The following is a 27,537-nucleotide window of genomic DNA, read 5'->3' as shown; positions in this document are numbered from 1 at the left end:
TGGTGACCTCATTGCCAGCGGCCAGTGCCACGTAGCTGGTTCACTAATCACAGTTATTTATTGGTTTTGCATCATGGTTTGTTTTTTTTAAATAGTGTGGGCTGTCTATAAACACAGAATCAGAACAAAATACATGGCATATTTTTCTATACGTATTGCCCATGCCTGGTGTGTCTTGCCCAGAATAGAAGTTTGGTGGAGGTGTTCTTTGCCTGTTTTACCTTTGCGTTCCTATTTATTTGTCTGTTTGTCTCACTTGCATGTGCTGCTCTCCATCACTATTCCTGATTTTGATCTGTTGATCATAAGAAAACTCTTAAACATTAATTGTTCTTGGGAGAGAGACAAGAAGGAGTGATAAAGGCTATGAAACCTTTCCCATAAGTCACACGTGTTACATCCATGCCCAAGTCAGGCATCCCACCAGGGTTTAGGGTTTTGGCATAAACTGAAGCAGCATGGGGTGGGGGTGAGAGGGTGACTCTTGTCTGGGTCCTTCCTTGGGAGAAGTGTCCAGATCTCATGGGGCCAGGGGAGTAGCTGACTCCTGTCGATGACACTTAGAGCTGATACACAACTGTCTGGAAAGCTGAGCTGTAAACAGAAATGACATCAGGAAAAAGGGACCATCACCTTTTGTGATAGTTCCCTCCTTTGTTTTTGAGTCAAGATAGTAAACCTGAACTCAATCCAGCTTGAAGCATGCCTCTGCTTTCATTGTGAGCCGCAGCAGAGCTTGTAGGAGCAGAGCAGAGAGAATCTCAAGGCAAATGATATGTGGGAATATAGAGAAACATTTAGAAAAGCAAATGTGATGAATTATGTGCTGCTGACACTGTGTGAAATGATCCCTTTGAGGCCACTGGCACACAGTTCACGTGCAAGCACTGAGGCAGAGAAGCTGCCCCTGTTTTGGAACCCCCTGGGTCCCCACCCCAACTCTTGCCATCCTCAGAATAGCTGTAATCTGTTCCTGCTTTAAACTGAGAGAGATTTGAGCTGAGCCCTGGGGAAGTTCCTGCTGTAGTCAGACAGAAAACGTTTGCAGGAGTTTGAGAGAAGTGAACCTCTTGTGTGGAGTCATCCGTGTCTCTGCGGGCAGCACGTGAATGGGCACTTCCTCTTTGAAGTGGCATTGGTGATGTAAAACCACATCCCAGGGTAAGTACTCTGGTCTCATGTCCCTCTGTACGAGGTGCATCATCTCCCCAAAAGGTCGCCCTGAGTAGAGATTAACAGCCCGTGGTCCCGTGAGTGCAGTTTACTGTTTGTGGGGTGCTGTCGTGGTTCTTTAAGATAGCTGTGTGAGCCCTGGGTGTGCCTGAGGACAGGGAATGGTCACCATGGCCAGCGCTGTGGTGAGCTGCGAGGCGTGGGACCGGGCCGTGGGCTGGGAAACCAGCACTTGCCTCTTAGCTATGGACATTTTGCTATGCATTTAATTAGAATGAAAATGCTAATGATATTAAAACCATCACTCTTTAAAGTTCAGAGAGGCTCAGAAATTATCACAGTCATTAGGCAGTGGTTTTGGTTATGTATGAAGTGAGATCAAGCTCTGTGTGGGGTGGTGGAGCCCCCAGCAAGTCGCTCCGTGTCCCTATCTGCTGCAGCCATCTCATGTGGAGTTTTTCATCCTAACAGGTCTGATGAGTGCCGTAATAGGGGCAGTCTCTGTGGGCATTAGCATGACATGGGAACCAGCCTCTCCAGCTGCAGTTAAGAGGCCTCATCAGAGGGGGAGCGGCATTGGGTTGGGCTCCTGGGCTGTCCCCTCCAGGGGCTGTGGACAGCGGTGGGTCCTGGTGTGCAGAGCCCAGGCAGGAGCCGGGGGTGTGAGGCCCAAGGAGCGATGCAGGAGGGTGCTCAGGAGAGCCAGGCGTAGTCGGAGCCTCGCTGCAGCCAGAACTCAGCAGTGCTTGTTGCTGCCAGCAGACCCAACGTGCCTTACTTCCCACCCTCCGGAAACATTCCCCCAGACTACTCTTGGCGGCCCAATTAGCATTTCAGAATTCTCAGCTTGAAGGTGCTGGTTTCAGAAAAGTTAATGGCAATTTGTATAGCGTTGAGCAATCCAGTTGGCATCAATCTGTTCTTAATCCCCCACACGGTTGTTCAAGCTGCAAACTGAAATACATATATATATATTTTCAATATCGTGTACAAAGTAAGTAAGCCTGAAGTGTATAGGATAATGATGCCAAAATTACTGGGGTTTTTTCTTTTTTTTTCACATAAGCACACGAGGAACTTGCAGCTGCTTTCTTCAGTCTCCCCTCCCACAGCTTACCTCATTCAGCTGTCTGACTCAGCGTGCACTGCTGGTACTGCTGCAAAGGGGACCACGCAGTGATTGATGGTCACCTTGGGTCCCTCTGCCCACCACCCCCAGGTGTCACAGGTCTCGCTTCTGTCAGAATGAAGAGATGGCTCATCTTGCAAAAACAAGCATGAAAAAGCAAAAATAAATCTGTAAAGGCTTGGTGTTAAGCGTCAGGTTTCGAAATATCTGCCAGCATCTCCAACCTGACTGCAGTGTTCCCCACAAGGCAGAACGGGCATTTTTGGGACCTCTCTTGTGCCACTTCATCCCCTTTACATGTTTCAGTCTGCTGTAGGAACCTCACAGCATGTGTAACAAAACAGAGTAAAAGCACACAGGGGGAAAGATAGCTTCTAAAATATTATCTTCCGTGAAAGGCCTTACGGTGATATGGCTGCAGGCCAGCTCACTGTGTAGATTAGTAATACATTGTCATTGTTACCGCAGTTCTGAAAGCTCCTGTGCAGGTTTGTGCCCCTGTTTGGGCTAAGGGAACTCTACTGCAATGGCCAGGCATTGCTGCAACCTGCGCTGAAGCCCAGGAGATACGAGGTTACCCCTGGTACCCTGCCACTGGTAAGCCATGGTGGTCAAGGTGGCTGTGTTAGGGCTGGGACTTCATCCACACTCTTTTCTTTCCGAAGTGTTATATCAGCTTAAGTATATTGGCTCACAGTTTGAACACTTAACATGAGCAGGTGTTGATAGGTAGCTGTGAACACGGTACCAGGACAGCTGGGAAGCACATTCGTTGCCACTGAACTTGTTTGCTTCTTTGCACAGAAGAAATAAGCTACCTTCATACAGCTTATATTTCTGTTCTGGTTGTATGTGCTAAAGTAGCTACACATGAAAATTCAGAACCAAACAGATAGGAAAAAAACATAAACCCATACATAAAAACCTGTGTGAATACCCATGTTTGCTGTCTAACATGGTATTCCAGGTGCTGTGCTCCTCTTGAAGCAGACAGCACCCACTCATAGCTGCAGTCATAGTAGCACAGGGCTCTGGGCTGGGCTTCACAAACCTACCTGGACTGTGATGGCTCACGTTGGGGTTGCCGTTTCATGCCAAGTCCTGGCAGAGACTCACATAGGGAATTAGGCTGCAGGCCCAGTTTTAGCCAAGAGCAAAGCCTGTTGAAGTCAGTGGAAGTCTTCCCGTTGATGTAATGGGCTTTGGAGCGGATCTTGGCCTTCCACGTTCTTCAGGGCAGTGTTTCTAATGTAAACATTTGGCATGTGTGAATAATGATTATTTTTGTATATCCTTTCCAATGCCCACAGCTTGCATTGGCTGTCAGTGGTCTTAAATGTGCAAAGGTGATGCCAGCAGTCTGTCATGGAGAAAGGGACAAAAGCCATAGTGTGAGTTTCATGTGACCAAGGGAAATTGTTCCTGTGTCACTTCATCCAGTTTGTCATAAAGAAGGAATTGGTCATTGTCAGCATTTCTGATCCCAGAGCTGGAAGATGGGAAGTCTTGACAGAATCCATTAGTGCCTGTCTGTGAAATGATAGGATGTTTTCTCAGTACTATAAGCCCTGGAACTTCTCCATAAAGTAGACATTATTTCAAAGAGTTTGTCTTATGGATGCTCATAGACTTCCCATTCCTAATCATAGAACAGCTTTGTAGGGCCCAAAGAGTGTTTTGGAAGGGACAATTTTAATACACTATTCACTCATTTTAAAGCTGTTTCCACAGTGTGAAAATACACATGCAAGACAAAGACTCTGCATTGCAAGACTTGCAGACTTTGTGAGGGAAACCAGCATTTAGTGCAGGACTACTTATGTCACTTTTATTGGTGTCTGCTGTTTTTTACTGCTGTTTGCTCAGCAGGAAGCATGTTTTGGGTTCCAGCACTGCTCCGGCAGCCAAATAATTCCCTGCTGTCCCAATGCACTGAGCCAGTGCTGTTTACATGCTAATGTCACCTAAGCAGTGGAGAGGACACTAAAACTATGGCATCTTCATCATTAATTAAAGGCTTAGTGCTGGACTCCCTAAGTAGAGAGACAGAAAACCTGAGGTCTTTTGCAGATTTCAGTGCCACTATGTCTTTGCCCTTTGGCAGCCATTGCCACCCATCTGTTTCTTCTCTCCTCTGAACTTGCAGACTGCTCTGCATAGTGCAACCTGCTGTGCATTAGCTCCCATGTGTAAAACATGTCTGCAAGCAGTGAGCAGTGGAGGTCTGATCGTTAAAAGGCGTCGTACCAAATGATGTTTGCAACCCATATGTATGCCTGCTTCTTGGGAGCTGGGAAAAGCAAGGCGTTATTTGAACCTATAGTGTCCTTATTCTGTGTTCTGGCTAAGGCTATGTTGTAAGCTGTGGCATCTGCTATTTCCAGATGCAGTATTAAGCAGGATTAGGGTAGATCTGTGTTGGAATATCTATGAAAGAATGTCCTGATGCTGGAGTACTTATGTAAAATATACAGCTCTGATAATTAACCCTAAGACCTTTTCATGGAATAAGCCAAGAAAAGTGTTAATTGTTTTATTTCTGTCAACTTCCAAAAACAAACAGAAAGATTCTTTCTGGCCATGTGCTGTCATTGCCAAATACACGTTTCAGTTAAACATTGCTGTGTTTACATTTCTAGATAATAAAATTCTTTGGTTTATGGACTGCCAGCAGATAGAAAGCTGAGATTAAAGTCTCAGATTTGATTGGGTTTGTTGTAAAGTAAAGGTATCACGAAACAACAGCTATTTCATAAATTCTCAGTTATTAGTGTGCTTTAGAGAGGATGGTGCTTTTGTCAGCCTTACTGTCTTCTCTTTTCTTGATTATGTGTCGGTGTATGTGGTTGCTATTAAATCTTCTCACTAGTTCAATGGAGAGTAAAGCTTAGTACTTCTGTAGTTAAGGAGCATGTTCAGCAATGGCAGTGACACAAAATATGTCAGCCTGCTTTGATTTCCACCTTGTGGAGATTTCTGAAAGTCTGCAAAGAATAGTATAGCCAGGCAGCAAATTCAGCGTGCATGGGCTGTGTTTGTAATGAGTTCTTACCGTACAGTCACCTCAGTGTCCAGAACACTGATGTTTGTCAGTTCACGCCAGAGTGAGACATTAGTAGTCTTTTTTATTATTATTTTTTTAATCTTTCCACCTCGTTTTTGATTAAGTTGTCTTCAGCACCTTTTGAGAGAATATTTAGTGAGTTATTGAGGATATTCATGTTGCCTTCATTAGCCCAGTATCCCATCATTTCAATATCTGCATGCAGCACTTCACAATGTACATAGAGTGCTATTACCCTGGTGTACAGAAGAGAAACTCCAGGACAGAATGACAGAAGCCACTGGCACAGGGTTTTAGGAGGCCTAGAAGGACTCTGTCGCTGACCCACCCTTTCAGGGGCTCAGCCTGTGGTGACGCATGCAGGCCTCCCAGCCCGCTGGTAGCAGGATGCCCACGTGTCCCATCTACCAGCATGGCCTATGTTTGCAGAGCTCCTTGGCCCACTGTGTGAAGCCAGGCCGATGGTGGCTGTGAGGAGCAGTGACAGCCAGGCCTCGCGCGCGCTGACCTGTAGAGCTGCTCCACAGAGCGAGGTACAGCATTCCTCCTGTAAGGAGGGCTGTCCCACACCCCTGACTGGAGCCATCTTGCACCTGCCAAAACATGATGCAGGCTTTTCAGAGCTGCATCATCAGACCTTTGGAGAACCTGACTATCTTAGAGCCTTTCTAGCAGAGTAACAGATGGGTTGTGCTTGTAATTGGGTAGCTGCATATGGTAGGCCTGTCAGACAGTGAAAGGACCTAAAGCATTACTGATACTGTTTTTCTCCCATTTCTGGCAGTAAACTTTTGAAACTTCACTTGGAGTATTCCTGAGAGCCCCAAAGCACACACGTTATCATGTTTTTAGGACGGAATTCAATTACCAGTAAAGACAAGGCAACGTTTCCACTTCCCTCACTGCAGTTGCTTCAGACCCTCAAAGCGAATGTTGTCTGCTGAAAGTAGAATGGATACTAATTTGGTCACATAAAACCTCAGATTGTTTCGGCTTTCCATGAATTTCTCAATGAAAAGAATGATCAAACCCAGTGATTCTGCTCTCAGACGCGCTGGGGATATGAAAGAGCTGCTTGTCCAGCAGGCTGTATAGCCGAGCCAGTCTTTTGTTGCCTATGGCACACATACTTGGCTCTATTTTACTCTCTTTTTATTTTAATGCTTTACATCGGGGCTGGACAAAGCCAAATTTACTTTTAAAGCACGACTTAATTTTGCAAGATCCATAGCTGTATGTCCATGCCCAGTTTTCTTTTGTGCTGCCTTCAGAACAACAGGGCTGTGTGGTATCTGACATGGGGCTTCTCACAGTGATTTATTAACTGTGTCAGAATAGCTGTTGTGAATGCTGGGAAGCTCTTGTATATTGTGACAGTTGATATTGATTATGACAGTTTGTAGACCCTAGTGTGTTGTCAGACAGTGGAGTGTATTTTGTCTTCTTACTATACATACCATGGGCTGTAGATCATGGTGTTTTCTTCAAAAAAGGGCCCATTGTCCAATATGCCCATTTGTTGCTGGTATGAGAGCACTTCTGTAGGGTATTGTGCAACAAACAGCAAAACAGTTGAGGCACCCTGTGGGACAGACAATCAAATGTCAATTGCTTTAGAAAAAAAAAAGTGATTAGTGTATTCTGCTTCTATTCTTTCAATGGAACGAGCTGTGCAGTTGTCAGAAGCAAGTAAACTACTCTGACTCTGTTACTTATGAGCATAAAATGCATCCCTCGTTGGTCATTATCCAGAAGTCCACAGAGCATGCCAGTGGAGGAGGTTCAAAATGAGGATTTGGGCTACTGATAATTTGTAAATATTGCATTCAGTGCCTCTGGGACTTCATGGAAGCTGAAGTATTTCTAGAATAAGTCTGAGAAAGAGGAGAGAAGCATTTCTGCAAACTTGGGAGAAAGCAGAAGCTGTCACGTGCACTGCTGGGATGGGCACCTCGGAAAGGTCGCACCAATTAATGACCTCTTCTCACTGTTTGCTTTTAGCTGGGCGGTAGTAAAGTAGCACACAGGAGAGAAGATTTTTCTGTTTTGCCTAAAAGCTGCTTGAGTGTGAAAAAAAAACACAACCGAAAAGCAAACTAGGTGTGCTGAGCTTTTACAGACACTGTGATTGGGAGGATGGAGTCAAAAGCCATTTGGTTAATTATGCTGTTATAATTTACTATATTGCTACTGTATTACTGGGAAAAAGCTACCAATCATAAGTTTGTTTTTAAAACAAAGAGCACTTGAGGTACAGCGATGACTGTGGACAAGAAAGGGGCCATTCTGATTTTTCTGTTCTTGAAGCACCATTTATAAGAGACCATAATGGATCATAAATATACACGTTCTGATGATAATCGGTGGGACTATGACCCAAAAGCAATGTGTGCTATTGCAATTTTGACCTCACAGTGGTTTCACATTGATTCAAATGCAGTTTCTACTGTGGTTTTGTATTAATACAAAATCCATTTCCATGCATACCTTATGGTTTGAGTGAAACAAATGCAATATCATTTGTGAAACTGTTACTTCAGGGATACTTTGGGCCGAGCTTGGGCCTGGGAGAGCTGGATTCTATTCTTAACACCCTCGTGAGGCTGAATGTTGGCCATTCAAAGCGGTTCATCCCTCACGGCATAATCTCATCTCCAGTTTTAGTGATTTATTTACACTGTGAGATCTTTGAGAAGGAACATTTCCTATCAGAACTCAGTCTGGATTTCTTCAGGGGTCTATAGGTGCTGCTGTAATACTAGCCGGATTTTATATCATACTAGCTGTATTTTCTTAATGAATCCTTAATGTTAGCAACCAGACTGAACCTAAGGGGTTTGATTTTGGTGATGATGCAATTTCCAATTGCATGCTCACATTGACTTTGGATTAATTCTGCCATTAATAATCATGTTTAGTAATGAAAGAGTGCTTTGTGGAATTGCTGTAAGCCTAGGAGTGTACTGAGATTTCACACTGGCATCTCTCAGTCCAGTGTCAGGTATTAGTGCTGTGCGTATATTTGGGGATTTGTTGTGAAACATCCACAGCAGTGTCAGAAATGCTTTAAAAGAAGGAAGAATAGAGGGGTTTTTAAGAAGCTGCTTTTCATTACTGACTTTTTCTAATATTCATAAAGTTTTCTGAAGAAGGTGTGAATTCAGATATTTAAACTTGAAGACTTTCTAAGATGACTTTAATCTAAAGCTCTGGTCACAGTTCCCCATGTGTGCCTAGTTCTGGCTCCCTAAGCCCGAGGCAGCTCTTGGAGATGATAATTTTGGTGTTGTGCTGTGAAAATCAACAGGTCCCGTGCACTGCTTTATAGACGAGCTGTGATCTGTGTGTAAGGTCCTGTAAGTGGCTACTGAGAGAGCCCTCCCGGCCATCCCATGGCTGTCGAGCTGTCTGTTTGCTCGCTGGCTCTTGCTGTTTTTTGCTTGGCACTTTCTCAGTATGTGCTGAGCTCTTTGAGATCTCTGAGTTGCCATCCTTAAGCAGTTTCATTTTATTTTCCTCAGTAAAAGCGTTGGCATTCACTGCAGAACGTGGGTGCATTTCCCTCTCACATCCTGGCGCCCCCACTGCCTCACAGGCCTGTTCAATTTCTTGAGGACTGCGGGAACGTCCTCGTCCATGAACTGAAACCTGGTCCCTGATGTCTGTTATATTTCTCTTTTCCCTTCAGACGGCGTCCACAGCGTTACGGCTGTTTGCACCCTGCGTGTCACCATCATCACAGATGACATGCTGACCAACAGCATCACGGTGCGGCTGGAGAACATGTCCCAGGAGAGGTTCCTTTCTCCTCTCCTCTCCCTGTTTGTCGAGGGGGTGGCGACAGTGCTCTCCACCACCAAGGACGGCATCTTCGTTTTCAACATCCAAAACGACACAGATGTCAGCTCCAATATCCTGAATGTGACCTTCTCAGCTCTGCTCCCTGGTGGCATTCGCAACAAGTTCTTCCCCTCCGAGGACCTGCAGGAGCAGATCTACCTCAATAGGACGCTGCTGACCACGATCTCCACACAGAGGGTGCTGCCTTTCGACGACAACATCTGCTTGCGCGAGCCCTGCGAGAACTACATGAAGTGCGTCTCCGTCCTCAAGTTTGACAGCTCGGCCCCATTCATCAGCTCCAACACTGTCCTCTTCCGCCCCATCCACCCCATCAATGGCCTGCGGTGCCGCTGCCCACCTGGCTTCACCGGCGATTACTGCGAGACCGAGATCGACCTGTGCTACTCCAACCCGTGTGGCAGCAATGGGCTGTGCCGCAGCCGAGAAGGGGGCTACACTTGCGAGTGCTACGAGGACTACACTGGTATGTGTTTATCTTATCTTTGACCCGTGATTTATAGGTTAGAACATCAAGCAGGCCGGCTCTGTATCAATCTGAAATTGCTGACATTCTTAGTCAAAGGGAGAAAAACTCCTGACAGCTTTCTGTAGAGGGAAGGCTTGTGTCACACGTCACTTTGGGTACAGTGTGCATCTCCAAGTGCACACGGTGACAGGAACCATGCACTCCGGGTCAGGGCAGGGGGACCAGCAGCTGCTGAAATGATTCCCACTGTGCGAATTTCATAGAGCTGTTTGAGTTGGAAAGGATCTTTAAAGGTCATGTAGTCCAACTCCGCTGCAATGAACAGGGGCGCCTACAGCTAGAGCAGGTTGCTCAGAGCCCTGTTCATCCTGATCTGCAGTGTTACCAGGGATGGGGCATCCACCACATCTCGGGACAACCTGTGCCAGTGCCTCACCACCCTTATTGTAAAAAATTTCTTCCTTATCATAGAATCATAGAATCAATCATAGGGTGGCCTGGGTTGAAAAGGACCACAATGATCATCGAGTTTCAACCCCCCTGCTATGTGCAGGGTGGCCAACCACCAGACCAGACTGCCCAGAGCCACATCCAGCCTGGCCTTGAATGCCTCCAGGGATGGGGCATCCACAGCCTCCTTGGGCAACCTCTTCCAGTGTGTCGCCACACAATATATCCAATATTATATCCAATCTAAATCTCCTCTCTTTTAGTTTGAAACCATTTCCCCTTTGTCCTCTCACAACAGACCCTTCTCAAGAGTCTCTCCCCTTCTTTCTTATAGCCCCTCTTTAGATACTGAGATTTATACTCAGAACAAGTTATACAAACGCATGTAACCTAAATACCTGGAAGGAGCAAGGCTGGCCACACCGCCTGCTTCATGGTTTCGCGTGGCAACTCCTTCCTGCCCCCCCAGCAGTGCCCACCAAGGCATGGAGGGAGCTTGCAGCCTCAGTGAGGTCACTGAGCCCCAGGACAGGCCAGGGACAAGGGATACCTCGTGGTGCCCAGAAACTGCAGCAATGCACATATGTGGGAAAAGCTGTGAGTCAGCTCCAGTTTGTAAATATCCAGATAAATGCTTCTTCCCAGCTTGTGTCCAGTGGCCTGTTGAGGAACATACTTTGCCTCATCATGGTCCTGACAGCTACTAAGGATCAAAGTGCTGCTTCTCAAATATTTCTGAGGTGTTACGGAAGAACATTAGCTGAATGTTTTCTGGTGCTTCTGTAAAGTCAGTGGGATTATTTTAGTGTTTGAAATTGCACAGGCATGTACACATTCTGCAGTGACATGCTGCCTGCCTGCAATTGGTGCTGATGGCTCAGCTACATCTGTTGTGACCCCCAAAACTGAGGGGTATGGCAGAGGACTGCTCCCAGAACTGCCTCTCACATCCGAAGTTATGAAAAATTGAAAACATAAATTATTTAAGCCTCCATATAAAATAATTTACATGATGTGAATGCCTACTGAGCTGGATGCAGCCCTCTGGGTAGAAGGGTTTTCCTTCAGTTTGCGTGGCTGTTGGCTCAGGGCTGTCATTAAAAATGCAATGGTGAAAGGAGCCAGCAATCAGTGAGCAGGGCCATGGCAGCAGCATGGGAACTGGGCAGTGTCCCCAGCACAGGGACCGGAGAAGATGCTCCCTGATATCAGAGGGACTCAGAGTAGCCATACCTTCCTGGGTAGCGGGCAGGCCTTTTGCTTGACTAGTGAAACCTTGAATCCAGTTGTGATGGCTGGGGTATCTGGTCTTCACTGAAGAGGGATTTTCTTAAAAGGCTTCTTTTGTGTTACACGTCGAAATACATTATAAAGCCCTTTGCATGGAGATGATGCATGATATATGAAACATTGGACACCACTAAATAGATGTTATGACCAATTATTACATAAATATGTTAAACGAAATTATAATAATATTAATGGGAATGGTGAGAAGTAGCAAGTTTCATTACACAAAGATGTGCATATAAATAGACTTAATTCATTCACAAGTGAATGTCTTGGAAGGTTTTGAAATGACATACGTTCAAATGTATCAAATTTTGAGGGTCTTTTCCTGGAAATCTTCAGAATAGAAAGATTAAATATACTTAAAAAGGAAAGAGGAACATTTTATATTAATAATTCATGAATGTATTTAAAAATTAATACTGCAGTCATAACAGCCACTGTGCATATTTAGAAGAGAAACACTGTATTATTCAAAATATAACACAAAAAAAGATTTTAACTTTAACTGTATTTTCAGTGCATGTTTGTTGAGTTAAAAGATAACTGTCCTACTGCCAGGATGTTGCCAGGCACTGGAATGGGCTGCCCAGAGAGGCGGTGGAGTCACCGAGCCTGGTGGTGTTCAAAGAGCGTTTGGACGTTGTGTTGAGGGACATGGCTTAGCGAGAACCATTGGTGAAGGGTGAATGGTTGGACTGGATGATCCTGTGGGTCCTTTCCAACCTTAGCGATTCTATGATTCTATGATGTTGGAGGGATCAGAAGGTAAGGTGTGAGTTCTGCCTACAGCCGTGCCATCTTTAGGGCCCAGAAGTAACCATGCTTCAATGAAACACTTTATTGTTTGAAACGACAATTTGGATTTCATTCATGGGCAGGTCAGCCAGGGGAAAACATACCCATCCATGTTCAAGAGGGCCCTGGAATCCCTTATCCTGTAAATTGATACAAATATTGAATATCTGCTTTATTGCTGGAAACAAAAATCTAGGATCTGCTCTGTGGTTGGTTTGTGCAACACGAGTGCCTTTAGGCTCAATGTTTGTGACAGCCTCTTTTCCATCAGAGCTGATGGAAAGCCACAAGAGGTGGTCATTAGTTGGTTATCTCTCAGTCCAGCGATGAGAGGTCAAAAGTGTTATCAACAAGCAATCTAGTGCCAAAAATATTTTACAAAGTACTTGATCTGTTGTTGTATCTTATCCCAGTCTCCTTTAAGAACTGTGATATTTTACCTACAATTCTTATCCCTTCTTTAAATACTAGATCATGATCTAGTAATCAGAATACTGCATTTTCTGCTTATATATTAAATATTCCTTGTTTGCAACAATGCAGATTTGATATCTGTTTAATATTTAAACAGCATAGGTTTGATTCAAGATCAGCAATGTGAACTGACTCTCATAATGCAGTAAATGGAATAGCAGAATAGAGTTTGGCTGATGGCACGGACAAAGACGTTCAAAGGCTGGGTGATGCTGGCACTGCAGAAGTATTACCATGGGATTAACTCAGAGAAGTAACGTATCAGTGTGAGGTACTTATGGATCTTTGGAATAACTGTAGAGGATGAAATATTAATGGTAACAGTCGATGAAATGCAGCCTGCTCTGGGAACTCTCATGTTTCGATTTCCCAATTAAGAGCTATGTAGAAAAATAATTACAAGAAAATACTAAGATCTGTCATCTCTCTGGTGAGATACACTGCAAGTTGATGATAAATCACTACACAGTCATAACCCTGTACTGAATCTATCTGACTGGTCACCTGTTAAAAATACAGCATTTATTTCCTGTAGCAGATAATTATGTCCTAACGTAATCAGATGGAATTTCCCCCCATTTTTCCACCCTGCTTTGAAGCCCTCCATTTGTTTTGATGTAATTGTTAGTCATTTATACACGATGAAAGTTCCTCTGTCTTCGGGAGTCTTCTGTTACTTGCACGAAGGTAAGCTGAGCTCTCACGAGGTATTTCTGAAACCTGAATACTGGCTAGTTTTTGGTGAGTTGAAATTAGCTTCACTTCCTGTGATGCAAGGAGGTGAGTGGACAACGACATATATTTCTAGTCGTGTTTTTCAGAATAGTGACCTCTTTAAGTTCTGTTATTTGTGTACTGACCCATGCACAGAAGCGGACAGTGTGCACTAACAATGCTGCTATTGATGGCAGGGAGCTGTGTGCCTGACTAAAGGGTTAAAGGACATCATTTAAGCTAAACAAACACATGTAATGAGCTCAAACACTGGGGAAGGCCTGTTCAGTTTTTGTGTGTCTCTGAGTGCTGCAGAAGAAGTTGAACTCACTACAGGTGAGTTCTGCTTAGGCAGAGCAATGTCTGCACTGCTCAGGGGTGAACCTCTGAAGGATGGAGTATAAATATGATTCACACACGTGGCATGTTTGCAATGACAGCTCCCTGCTGAGCTGTACATCCAGCCCCATCTTGGTGCTTCCAATGGGACATATCCTATCAGTTGGTTGGGATGGCTGCTGTGCTGGCAGCTCAGCAGTCCTTCTGCTCAGCATCAGCCCCAGCATTCTCCTCTGTGGTCTCACTCCCAAAAAGTAAAATCAAATTTTCACAGACGAAAAACACTTCAAAGGGAAAAAAAAAAAAATCCTGAGATAACGAAGAGATTTAATGTTCCCACAGTTCTCCTTAACCTCCTTTCCTACCTCTCCTGTAGCACGGAGCAATTTCAAGGGAAAAAAAACATTGTAAGAGAATTTCCCATATCCTCGGCATCTCTCCTTGGATTTCACTTCAGAGAGGGTAGAAATCTTAAGTGGTCATAAATCTTCTAGTAATCAAATACAGCAATTAGAGAACTTTTATACTTTCTTTAGTCCTAATTTATTTCTGTGATAGCATATTGACATATGAAATCTTGCCATCTAACTTCACCGCTGTGAATTCTCACCGTGTGCCATGAGAATGTAAGTATAGCTGTTTTTGCAGAGTGGGACCAAAATGCCCTATTCGTGTTGTTTGGTAAGCTCTCGGTGTTTGTCTCTTTCAAACAACATCTAGCAGTAAAAGTAAACGTGAAGATCTGCTTCTTTGGTATCTTAACTTATATCCATCCTTTAGATAGTAGTTTCACTGCTTGGTCTGATACTAGATTCTCATTTTTCAGGCCAGAGAGATTTATCTGGAAGAATTTCAGCTTTCAAGTACAGAAATCTGGCAGCCAGGTTAACCATAATGAGCATTTTATCTTGGGTGAGAGTGTCTGAAATTCCATTCTCAGTTACACTTCTGCAGTTCCACTAAAGCCCTGCACCCACAGGTGTGTAACAGCAGAATCTTGTACAGCATATCTTAATATGAGACATTTAGACATCTTTAACTCTTAGGCCATGGTTTTGCCATGGCAAAACTGAACAAAGCTTATCATCACAGGGCTGTGGGGCATCGCTGGCACTGTCAGACAGCTGTGACCTTTGTCTTGAGCACAAAACAGCAAGTAGTGAGTTTTGTTCTTCTCAAACACCCTTTTAAATGTAGAGACTTTGACTACAGTGTGGGACAGCTTTATGCATTGTCTCTCTGTGATACCTAATTCAAATATTAAGGCAGTGAAGTGAAGCTACTGAACTAAACTTAGTGCTAACTAAACAGCGTCCCTTAGTTCTGCTTTTCAAGGCTGTGACACTGTCTCCCAAGTGCATTTGCATAGTAAATATTTGAAAACAATGGCAAGTTCTAATTCTCTAAAAACAGTATATTAACTTTCAACAGTTCAAATGCAATTACACCTTTTAGGGCACTGGGTGATTGCTGCCATTTTCAGAGTTCAAAGGCTATATCTTTCCCCATTTGTTAAAAGTACTGTGGAATTTTTCTTCTGACTTAGGATACAGGAAAGAGGAAGAGTGCTGTCAGCCTTCTAAAAGCATTCACTGTTTCTGGATGCTTCAGGGGAGAATACCTGGCTTCCTTTACTCGCAGTCTGTGAATAGCAGTAGTGTAGGAAAGCCTAGGTCTATAAATCCTTCCTGGTTTCCAGCAGTGCTATGCCATCCTCTTGTTTGCATGTTTGTAGTGAGACTGGGTCTTTATAATTGCAACACAGTTTTACTTTTATTTCTGTTCTGCAACTGAGATGACTTTTTCACACCTGATGATGAATGAATGTATGCAGACAGGATCCTTCCTTAGGATTATTACTCTTTAGTTTTGTTCCCTCCATAACTCTCCTGTGACTTTTTCAACTTTCTCTGTCTCATCTGCATGAAATCTGTGTAAGGAACGCCCCCTTCTACCTCTGTTGAATAGGCAGGCATTTCAATTGATGTAGTCGCAGTACGCCTACATCTGGTAGCACCTGGATTTGGAGCAGCTTCTCTTGTCTCCTAGTCCCTCATCCCTTCCAAACCCCAAGCTCACAGTGCTCAGCCATTTGGCAAGGAGCCTGGAAGTGGTTCAGGGGATACTCCAGAAGCAGAGCTTAACTCCTCCAAACATTTTTCACAGCAGGACTGGTGCAAAAGCTGGAAAAGCCTATCTTGTCCTCTTCTTACGATCCTTACAGCTCAGCTATGTACTCTGAGACATGGCATCTCATAAATCTTACTACAGTGCTTTGAAATTTCCCCATATGACCATTGCATTTGCCCATGCCAAAGAGCAGTGAACCCCAGATGTTGTCTCATGAGCTGACTTAATATCTAAACATGTGAGGAACTTACACAACCTATTCTTTGCAATTAACCATGGATAATAAGTCTTCCATTGGGTATTACACAGCTCATGCTGCATTTGAAGAACACAGCAGTCTATTGTGGTAGTTACTTTTCTGAATCTCTTTTTAGTGTGATGTGCATTTTGCATCGTGGTTTCCTGAAAATAAGTATTGATGTGGGATATTCAGATTAAGATGTATCAGCAGGCTGAATTCTTACTGTTGGGTATACATGTCAAAAAACTATGACTTCAGTTCATTACAAGCCATACCTGTACAAAACTCTTTTCATCTAAGGATTGCTATGGGCTCTGCAAAAGCTACTGCTGACAGAGGAAGCCTCTAAGACACCCCTTGGAGAAAGAATGGTACTGTCCCTCCTCACCAAGGGGATGGAATGAAGCACAGCATCTTCTAGGTTGCATAAACAATCTGTGGCAAAATCCAGAGCAACATAGACAGCTCCTGGTGCTGATGGCTGGAATCCTGGACGAGTTCCCTGTGGAAGATTTCTTTCCTGACACACTCCCACACAGTCACCCACTGTGTTTAACTCAGAGATTCTTTTGTGTCCCTGCATGTTAGAATGTGTCCTTCCATGTTTCTACAGTAATGCTGTTGGGGCACGCAGGGATGGGGCTGTATGGCTGGGCTGCATGTGAGAAGTGCTCAGCAGGCCTGAGGCCACGTCCTAGGTAATGCCTAACTACTGATAGCTGAAATAGTAAAAACAGAGCAAAGGTAAAATTTTATATAATTGAGTCAAAAATGGAAATTTCAAAAATTTTTCACATTTCTGTCTACTGCGTTTCTGTCAGTGTTCCTGAGTTGTGGGAGATGAGCACTGGAAGTCTGGACCTTCTGTCAGATTCACAGGAGTCCCAGAAGAGGTCCCCACTTCTGTCAATGGATTTTCTCTGACAGATATTTCCTTCAACTAATCTTCCACCTATGCTCACTTGTCAGGATGCAAGAAGCCTTTTCTAATTGGATTACTGCAGTGTATTTGTTGGGAGTTCTCAAACTGTGTAAATGGCCTGAAGCCTTAATATCAATCTGCTGTGCCTTCTCCTGAAGCCCAGAAGTTTTATCATCTCACCCTGATGTGTTTTAACTAGCTGCTGTTTGAGGCTTGCAAGGTTCCGTGGCCATGCCTAGTCTTCCCTTGCCCCTGTCCCAGCAGCAGCATGGGAAGGGTTTGGCCCAACTGGGGTCTCTCCTGGAGTCTCACAGCTTCTCCTCCTCACCCGTGGAAATGCTTGCATTTGATCAAAGCCCTTTGCTGTCATTTGGAAACCTAGCTATGGACTTAATGCATTGTTTGTTCTTTTTTATGATGATCTGATAAGGCTCCTGGTCTTAGCAGGCGTTTTTATAGTGGGTGTATGAAGGATGCTTTATACAGGAAAGCAGCACATCCCAATGATCCACTCAGCCCTGCTTGCAGAAGCTGCCTTAGCCATACATCTCCAAATAATTTTAAGTTTAGCCCTTCCAAGCTGTTGGGTTCTAGAAGATGCTGCTGAGTGATTATAGTTTAATGTTTAGGTTTTCTCTTACACTGTTTTGCTTTTTTTGAGGCTCTTGGGTAGTTGGCCTGACCTTCTCTTCCTTTATGTGCTCCCCTTGCCAGTTACCTACGGAGTTTATTGCTCATGATGTTACACTTCTTTTCCCATTGTTGACAATTTCAAGTATTATATAGCTAAAATTCCGTGTCGGAAGAGTGTGGGGAATAACCTGTTTGAGGATGATTCCACACTCACCGTTACATTTTCACACCTACTTATTAGCACCACTGGTGTATGTTTCATTATAATCTGAGGAAAGGTAGCTTATAATTACACACTCACGGTACCATGAGTGTGGTAGGCTGCTGACCTGGCCACTAAGATGACCAGAGGGCTGGAGCACCTCTCCTGTGAGGAAAGGGTGAGGAAACTGGGCTTGTTTAGCTTGGAGGAGAGAAGGCTCTGGGGAGACCTCATTGTGACCTTCCAGTACTTGAAGGGAGCATCTGAATAGGAAGGGGAACAGCTGTTTGTGAGGGTGGATAGTGATAGGACAAGGGGGAATGGTTTTAAACTGAGACAGGGGAGGTTTAGGTTAGATATTAGGAGGAATTTTTTCACACAGAGGGTGGTGACGCACTGGAACAGGTTGCCCAAGGAGGCTGTGGATGCCCCATCCCTGGAGGCATTCAAGGCCAGGCTGGATGTGGCTCTGGGCAGCCTGGTCTGGTGGTTGGTGACCCTGCACTTAGTGGGGGGGGGGGTTGAAACTTGATGATCATTGTGGTCCTTTTCAACCCAGGTCATTCTATGATTCTAGGATTCTATGATTCATTGGTGCCTAGTACTTGGCCCTGGCATCGGGCCTTTCTTTCCCTGCTCTTGGCAAGAGCATGTCATACAAGTATGACTTTATCAGTTCGTTTTTCTTAATAAAAAGGAGATATGGGTTGAGCAGAGCACCTCTGATATTTCTAGCCCTTCCAGTTAATAATGGGCCAGTACAAATTTGGAATTTTTTCTTCTAGCGTACATGAAAACTCTCTTTTATTTAACCTAATGCATAGTATTTCTTTCTGAATGATCTTGCTCCATCACTTTTCAGCACTTTTTAGGTTCTTACTTGCTTTTTACTTGCACTCCTGATTTTGTAGTGATGGAATTTCTGTTACCACACCTGAATGGGCATTGTAATTCTCCCAGGCTTTTTGAAAACCTTTATAATGTGTTTGCTTATCTTCAGAGGTATAACTAAAAAAAGTGAGAGGGGGAAAGTAATTACACAAAGTGGAGCTATTTAATATTGTAATTTTACAGGCACATGTAAAGCCCCTGCTTACTGACGAAGCTAAATTCCCACACACCACCATAACTGTGAACATAAGTGGTGAAGAACATGGATCTGAGAGAAGCTTTGCACATTCAGTGAGGTTTAATTGACTTATTTTAGATAGCAGCGTATTAAACTGTTGCAAACTTCTCTCTGAGCACATTTTACAATTGTGCTTTTAACATTGATCTTAGTTGAGCTGTGTGTAACATAGATTTTTCTCATAATTTTTTACTCATAATTTTTAGGACAAAGTTTTAAGATGGGTATAAGCCATAGAAATGCATCCTAATACAGCAGAACAAACAGTTGCTGAGTGTCAAAATAGACTGCCCTTCCAGTGTTACATTACCAATATAAGTTTCCTTATGGGCTTGTTCTCACTGAAAACAAATCAGATGGGGAAAAAAAGAGTGGGGAAATGAGGAAAAGAAGCAAATAGCAGCGAGAAACTTGGAGTTATCTGTGGGGAAGATAGACTCATCATGAGGCAGTGTTTTTTCCAGTGTGCCTCGTGGCCGTGGAGACCCCCTCACAATTCTCACTGCTGAGATGAAGGCTACAAACAAAATGCCAGGAAGGTGGGAATTCGATATTTTGGATCTTCCAAAACAGAGAAAAAAAAAGAAAGAAAATTAACTTCAGAGGAAAACGTAATGGGCCTCCTTTTCTGCTGGTCAGGAATACATGACTGGGAAAACGAAAGCGAACAAAGAGTAAGGTTGAATTGGGAAAACCATTTGTAGTTGCAGAGTTCTCCATTTCACTTTTCATCAGTCAATAAACAACAGGAAGGTGAGCACGGAGCTGGCAGGAAGGATGGTTGGGCGCAGAGAACGGCGTATCGGGGTGATGTCCTGTTAGGGAGGAAAAAAGTGCAGCTTCTTGTGCGCCAGTTCTTTGTGTTACAATGACCGAAGGTTTCGACAGTTGAGCGCCAGACTGAGGCACTTGGCCTTGAACATCAAGATAATTACAGCCCTGCCGTACAGTTGTGCGGAGCGTTGTGGGAACCGCAACTTCATTGTTGGCGCAAATGCTCTTTTGTTTGGAGCATCACAGTTCACTGCCCGCGTGGCAGCCCTGCTCCTGGGGGGGACCCGCACTGCTCCCTGCCCCGCACCGCCACACTGCAGTCGTTAGCCTCAATTTTCTGCTTGCTTCTCAAAGTCGAGATGGAGAAACTTTACTTTGGGCAGTCTCCTAAATTCTGTGTATCTAGACGCGTAAGAGATACTGTACTGCACTTGCAATATGGTATTTTAAAATGTATTTTTAGTAGATAGGGCAACTGGCCGACCTTCAAAGGTCAGCAGACCGATGTGCTTATTGTAAAAATCTTTATCATGAAGATGAGTGTCAATTATTAACAATTAAACACGATCTAAACGACACAGTAAAGCGTATTAACGAACGAGTCTGGGTAATCGTTGGAAGTGACTTCAGAATGAAACTATTCTATACAAAGGCTGAATGGTGACCGATGAGCTGCTCCAGGAGAAGTTAATTCTGAGCCATGGAAGCAGGCTGCATGCAGTATCAGCTTGTCTAAAGTTTTTTAGAAGTTCCTGGTCTGTACATTTCAAACTAAACTGATTTGGGGATTTTCGGTGCAAGAGGTGTGACACTGCAATGTCTTTTCCATTAAGAGTAAGTTGACTTCCCTGATTAAGTCACTTTTTGCTTTCATTTCAGCTTTACTGATCCATGCAGGAAATGTTTTTGAGATTACCTTTCTAACCCCGATCCTTTTAATTTGACAGTGAAGGAGCCTTTCCTTCCCCCCCCACCCCACCCCACCCCAAAATTTCCCTTAAATGTATAACGGGATAAATTTGTTGAGCTTCAGATTGCATTTGCTGACTTTATACACTCTGTGAAGGAAAACCTCTGATCCGCAGTAATGACAGTTGTATCATGCTTCTCAGCATAACTTTCTTTTAACCTAATATTTCTTATATAAAGTGAAAGTACAGAGCTCTGAATGCTACCCCCGAGATGTACTTAGAATAATAGATTTACTTTAAGCATGTTTTTCAGCTGCTTTATTAATATTTTATGGTTCCTCCTCAAGTATTCTCGCTAATTGGCCATTATGCTTCTTTCCACCAAAGTGTCTGTGACCACCTAGGACGTTGAGGGCCATGAATTTGAGAGCTGCCTGTTTCCCCAGTGCCATCGTTTTTACCATGGTATTGGATTACAGAGGTGATGTTTTTCTGTGAAAATTTCAGTGGAAAACACAAAATGGAAGCTTGCACCAGTCATCATGAAATGGAGGTGTGTGGAGCTGCTTTCCTTGGGCACTGGGAGTTGCGGCCCTTTGGTGTCCTCCTTTATGGAAAGCAAGTTGAAGGAAAAAACAAGCTGGAAGTGTACAGGAGGTTGGGCTGGGCCTGAAAGCACGTCTGATTTTCCAGCTCCGAGTTCCTGCTGATAAAAGTCATTATTGCGCACACCCCCAGCACAGCCACTGTGCTTTGCTTTTACCCCAGTCAGGTAAATAGCTTAACATATTTTGAAAAGCACTGTGGGAGTCTGATGTGGCCTGTGAAATGGTATTTGGGAGGATTTGTGGTGCTGATGGCGGCGTTTAGTGTCCAGTAAAAATGGCAGCTTTGCAGAAGCAGTCTGTTTTGTCACCTGAACAGAGACATGATGAGGTCACGAGTGACCTTTTTTCTTTCTTACGATGGCTGCCCATGGAAGGATGTGAGAACCAGCCATGGCAGCTGGTTCCCATGCTGAAGTTCCTGCAGGTGCACAGGGATGCAAATAAAGACCGGGCTGCAAAACCTGTCCCTAAGGGAGCACGTCCTGCAGGCCACGGTGGCTGCTCCAGCCTTCAGTCCTCTCCGCGTGCCCTTCCTCAGCTGTAGACAAACTGCATGGCACGGGGAGCAGAGTGCAAGAAGTGACATCAGGTTTGTATTATGGTAGAGGCAGAGGAAGATTATTTCTCTGAAAAAATACGTGGAGTGGGAAATATTGCTCTGTAAATGAATTACATATAGTATGCGGAGGTGTGTCGTGTTCTTACACCTCCAGGTTTCTCATTGGTTTTAACAGAGAGCAGCAGGAAGGGGAGGTTTTTAGGAAAGTCTGTTCCAAAAGGTTTATCCCAGGTGAGACATGATGCAAATGGCAGACACAATGACTTTATTTGTGTTTTATCTTTAACATCTATAGTAATATTTTTCCCTTACTAAATATATCCAGAGATAAAGCCTTTGAAAGGCAGTGCTTCATCTCTGTATCTTACCCCAAATCGGTGCAATTTGCATTGTGGTGAACTGTATAACATATGTACCTGCCACAGAACTCAACAATAAGTGGGAATTTCTGAACGTTTCCTTTTTCTCTTGCATTATTTTGTGTTGTGCATAGTCCTGGGTGACAAATGTAACCTAAAGAAGTTTCTAAATCTGTATCTTCCAGGTCAAATGAGGAGGGAGGTGGCAGCTCGTGAGGGTCTTGTGCATTCAAACAAATGGTTCCGTTTATCTACAGAGCTTGGAGACAGTTGTGAAATCATAAAGAGTAAATTAACCATCGGATCCCATAGAGCAAAAATTGCTCGGTAGCTGTGGCAGGCTGAAGGAACATGTTTTATTTTTTTTTTTCTCATTCTCTTCCACCACATCTAAAACAATCCAGGAAAGTGATTTTCCTCAGAAGCCTGGGGTGGGATTAAGTCAGGGTGCTGCTGGAGCATGTGGCAGGGAGAAGTGGAACACCATGGACCCGGCTGCCCCATGCTTAAGCCACATGAGTCTTGCTGGGACATCATTTGAAGATGGCTCAGCATTAGTTTGCCATTATCACCCTGGCTCTGCACAACAGCCCAGAGGGGCTTTTTTGGGCGTTTTGACACTAAACCATATGCTGTGAAATACCAAGATTCATTTATGACTTGTGCTTTGTTTCTGTCAACGCTGATGGATGTTGCTTGGGGGAGCAAGGTCCAGTGACTATTCAGATTGAGCATATAGCATCTTGAGAACATGCTCATCATTTCTGGAATACAGACTAATTCATTTCTTCAACAGATGTGCCCCAAATATCACTAATCCTCCTCATCATTGTTTCTTCTTCTTTTTTTTTTTTTTTTCCCCAATTATTCCTTCTCATTTAAATGCAAAACCACCAAAACTCCAAATCCCGAATCATCCATCCATGCATCCATCCCTGCAGGGTGTCTTCAGTTTTGCATTGTATTGTGACCAGGGGATAAAAAGAGGCACATCTTTGCTTAGGCTGGTGTTTTGCATAGGGGAGTGGGCCTGGTTTTGGATCTGAGAGGGGCTGGGCACTGTGCTAGCAGTGTGTGGCCTGAAAAAGCAAAAGAAACAGGGTCCTGAGCTTCTCCTGCTTTTGCTTTTGTTAAACAACAGTGCCTGTTTAGCCCTTTTGCCACTTAGTGAATGACTGGCACGTGGAATGGGGTCCTGGCCTTTCCCTTGCCCACTTGGTGAGGGGAGTTTCCCATCATGGTCCTCCTCCTATGAGCTCTTAGGACCATGAGACAGCTGTGGTACAGATGCTGTCCTCGAGGACCCCAGTGGAAAGAAAAGATGGGAAGGGCTGAGTAGTCACTGGGGAGAGAGTGAGAACTGGGAAAAGCCTTGGAGCAGCTACTTTCAGTTGTGTATTTCAAGCTGGAATTTGATCACCAAGAGCTCTCACATGCCTTGGAGCCAGCAGATGCCTCACATAGCTCCAGAGATAAATAAAATAGAAAGCCTCCTATGTTCAGTATTTTTGACCATCTCATGATTAAAGATCCCATGACCTTTAACCCAGTCCCATGATATTTGGAAATCTGATATATTGGGAATTCTTGTGGGGAGCAGAGTGATGGTGAAGGAGAACATTAATGTGTAGTTGGGAGAGCGCTGATGGCTCTGCACCATCCCTTCCCACCCACTCAGAGCTTTGGGGTTTATGTCCGCAAGAGAAATTAAACCACAGCCATTGATTTTGAGTATGTTTTTATAGGGTTGTTTTCTATCTGTCACATTGGAGAACTACTGGCAAGCTCTCTCTATATATGTATATATATACAGTTTGTGAGATTACTCTCTTTGTTGTTATTTTGCTCAGTGCTTTAAATTTAGCTTACTTGCTTGCAAATTCATCTTGTTGCATCTGGAGCAGTTAGCAAGTTCCTGTGTAAATTAAGTACAGATGTCATTACAGTTATTGGGCTTAGTCCTAAACATGGTGTATAGGTACACACACGTGTGTATTTGGTGTGTGGTTGTGTGGGTTTATACATGTCTTATTTGCTTTGCCCTGTTTCTCATCGTCTGCCTTTATAGTGCAGAAAACAGTGCAGGGGGCAGAAAGCAAGGAGGGAGAGGGAGACTCCAACTTGGACATGAAGCTGGTGTTTCTCCCTGTAAGAAGGTTGGAGCTGATTTTAGTTTTCCTAGGTCAGTCCCAAGTCTGAAAAACAAATTAATATGGAAAAGAAACACCAAAGTGTGTTTCCTGATGCGAATATTAGTAGTTTTATATTGGAAAAATCTCCCAAAGCAAGGAACATCAATGTCATTAAATCTAAAGAGTACTTCTGCCATTGAAGTGGCAGTAGGGTCCTTGTTCTATAAGGGAGCCCAAATTTATCCCTCCTCTTGAAATAGCACTTCTATGTCTTTTATGTGAAATGGTACATGAATGTAGTCATCCCTGATTTCTCCCATTTGATTCTGGGAATTGACTCGTCACCCCAGAGTCACCGAAGTCATTAATAGCCCCTTATGGACAAGGTCCCATATTTATTTTTATTACTTGACTTGTGCCTACCTTCCAGGCATGCCGGGAATTGATTTTCCTGTAGTATGTGCCTGCACGGTTGGTGGAGGGAGGTGGGTATCTGCAGTAGGTGTTGATCCAGTTCACCTAAGTCAGGCATAAGCTACTGCACCCACGCATGAGCTGTATAAATTTACTTTCAGCAGTATTTCCATAACAGTTAAACCTTTAATAAGACCATTCCTTCATTGTTATTCCTGCGTGCATATTCCTGCCTCCTTCCCTTGTGCCTGCTGTGCTATTCATCCTACAGTCCGCCCCATTAGGAGAGACCTAATCGGAAGATCACTAACCCTACAATAGAGAAGTGAATGAGGTTTTGCCATGTTAGCCCTGCAGATCAGCCTACTGAAGGATTACACGAATGCCAATGCAAGGGAAGAGGAGGAAAGCGCTATGAGTTTGGGAAAAGAGGATGACAGTGACTCAAACTCAGCTTAAAAAATGGTGAAACTGTCCTCAAAGTGGGGGGCGTTGAATCCCACTCCATTTATCTCATCCTAGTAGAGATTTCCAGGCTGGTTCTACAACTTACTTTGTATGGGCAACGTGACTATAAATTGGAGTTCTGCAGAACAGGACAAGAAAGAGAGGTATTGGGTGGAAGCTGCATATGTTTTTAGCACGTGATAGGGGAGGCCAAGGACCTGGCTTCTGCCACTCCACTGTGTCCCTGTCTCCTCCAGGAGTCCCCATCCTCTCGCATCTCCGCCATCCAGTGCATCCACTGCAAGGGAGATTTCAGAACCAGATTTCAAACAGATATTTGGGAGGACTATTTTTCCTTTTTTTAAAATGTTTTTTTTTTCCTTTTTTCCCAACCTAAAAATTTATTACTTTTATTAAATAAACCTTTTATTACTTATTGCATTGATTGTTGTAGTGCTAATTGTAGTTTAGGGATAGTAACATTTTAATTACTAAGAGGAAGAAGAGGATTGGTTTTCCCATAATGTGCAAGATACCTAATAATTTTTTAATGGTAGCTTGCTCTTTATTAGGGCAGTGGGTCAACAGGGATTCCTCGAAGAATTCAGTTGCTCTGTTCCTTGTTGTTTCTCCTCTCCACTTTAAAGTGTGTCATTTTAGACTGGCTGCTTAAGTCAGCTTTCCATTCTGGTGAAGCAAGTAGAAGCATGGAGAGCAAGATTAATATGTATCTGGAGCAAATGGCAGGAGGGAGGAAAGGAGAGAAGAATCAATTCAAGTCAAACAATTGCAGACAGTGAGTGAAAAATTAATGTGTCTAGGGAAACTGGAGAAAAAGAAGCAAGAGCAACAGTGCAGGTTTGTTATAGATACAATAGTATTTCCGTTGGAGACAATCAGAGAATTGTGCCAAGGTCTGACTACCAGTCCTTAAGCAAGGAATATTGTAGCAGCACACTGCAGTAAACTTCAGTGTAGAATAACTGTGTATTTGTTCCAATGCCACCCTGTTGTTTCCAGCAGGTTTTCCAATATCATACATTGTCTGGCATTATAAGGTCAAACAAGTCACCAACAAAACCACAGGCGAATTTCTGCAAAGGCAGACTCATTGGTGCATGCCAGTGTGCTTTTGGGTGCATAATGATCTGCTCACAGCATATTTTCATTCATTAGATTATTTTTATGTTTTTAAAATAGCTTTTATTTCTTTTGACTTTTTATCACCGTTTATTGCTCTTTCATTAAGGCCTTCCCTTCCTTGATTTAGAACATAACAGAGGAGGACCAAGTGAAACCATTTTCTAGCCAATCTTTTCCTTGTATATTGTTGTTACATTATGACTGATACAGTGCTGTCCTCACTTATATAACATCCATATGAGAAATGTTACGATTAACATCTTTGTAAAGTTAATCCTGAAAGTGAAGAAGGGGTATATGAAAGACAGTATGGCTTAGAACAGGAAGCTGTGTCAAAAGCACAGCTATCACATTGTGATCTCAAGGGCTTTATAACGGAGAAACACTACATAAAGGGCCGTGTAAAAGCCTCAGGATGTGTAGCTTTAATAGTCATCAATATTAATGGGGAGAATATAAGATCAGCTGCTATCCTGTAACAGTAAACCTCTTTCTGGCTTGGTCCAGCAGTTTTTCAAAGCCCGAGAAGCTGCCCAGCAGGTAACAGGCACACACAGCCTGTGTTATCTGACAGCACGTGCTTGGGGTTTAGCAGCTGTGGGGACTAAGCTTGACATTTCCTGCTTGGGTTTCCCTGAGTTGTGATATATAAGTAGTTTTTAAAGTTCACCAACGTAAAAGAAGAGAAACTACATTAGCAGAAGAAATAATGTGAAGAGCAAAAAGCAGCCTGAGTCATGAGCTACCTCCAGCGTCACAACCCATCCTCAGGCTGCGTGTGGTGGCCATCTGGTCTGGGCCTTTGGCACCCACACCCCAATGTCCCCTTGCTGGCAATCACTCGCCATCTTCTCCATGCTGTGTTTTCCCGCTGTACTGCTTGACAGTTCACACAGGCTTCACTTCAGATTTTGAGTGCTTTTTAGGCCTCAGCTTCCCACAGCACAGCGCTGTGGGATGGAGCTGTGGCACCCCAGGCGGTGACAAGCTGAAGGGCCGCACAGCGGAGTGTTGGGTTCCAGGTGGATTAGGTGATCCTGAGCATAGTGCTTCGAAAGCATGCTCACATGGCTGCTTAATGATGCCACAAACATTGTGTTTCTAAAGAAATGAAAGCACTGGTTTTCTTCTTGGAAAAAAATGATAAATAAGGATTGATCAAGTTTCTTGGT

At 43.8% G+C, this 27,537-nt stretch overlaps 1 protein-coding gene across 1 annotated transcript in view; it reads left to right on the top strand.

The window, feature by feature from the left end:
* CELSR1 (cadherin EGF LAG seven-pass G-type receptor 1) overlaps positions 1 to 27,537 on the top strand; it is a 160,228-nt gene that overhangs the window by 55,746 nt on the left and 76,945 nt on the right. The window contains exon 2 of the mRNA XM_046915547.1: positions 9,055 to 9,693. Within this exon, the coding sequence (XP_046771503.1) occupies positions 9,055 to 9,693 (639 nt within the window). The remainder of the gene's footprint in view (positions 1 to 9,054; positions 9,694 to 27,537) is intronic.

The sequence above is a fragment of the Gallus gallus genome, chromosome 1 (assembly GCF_016699485.2).
Source record: "Gallus gallus isolate bGalGal1 chromosome 1, bGalGal1.mat.broiler.GRCg7b, whole genome shotgun sequence".
Classification (NCBI taxonomy): Eukaryota; Metazoa; Chordata; class Aves; order Galliformes; family Phasianidae; genus Gallus; species Gallus gallus.
The sequence above is the reverse complement of the archived record's forward strand: the minus strand, read 5'-3'. Positions and strand labels throughout refer to the sequence as shown.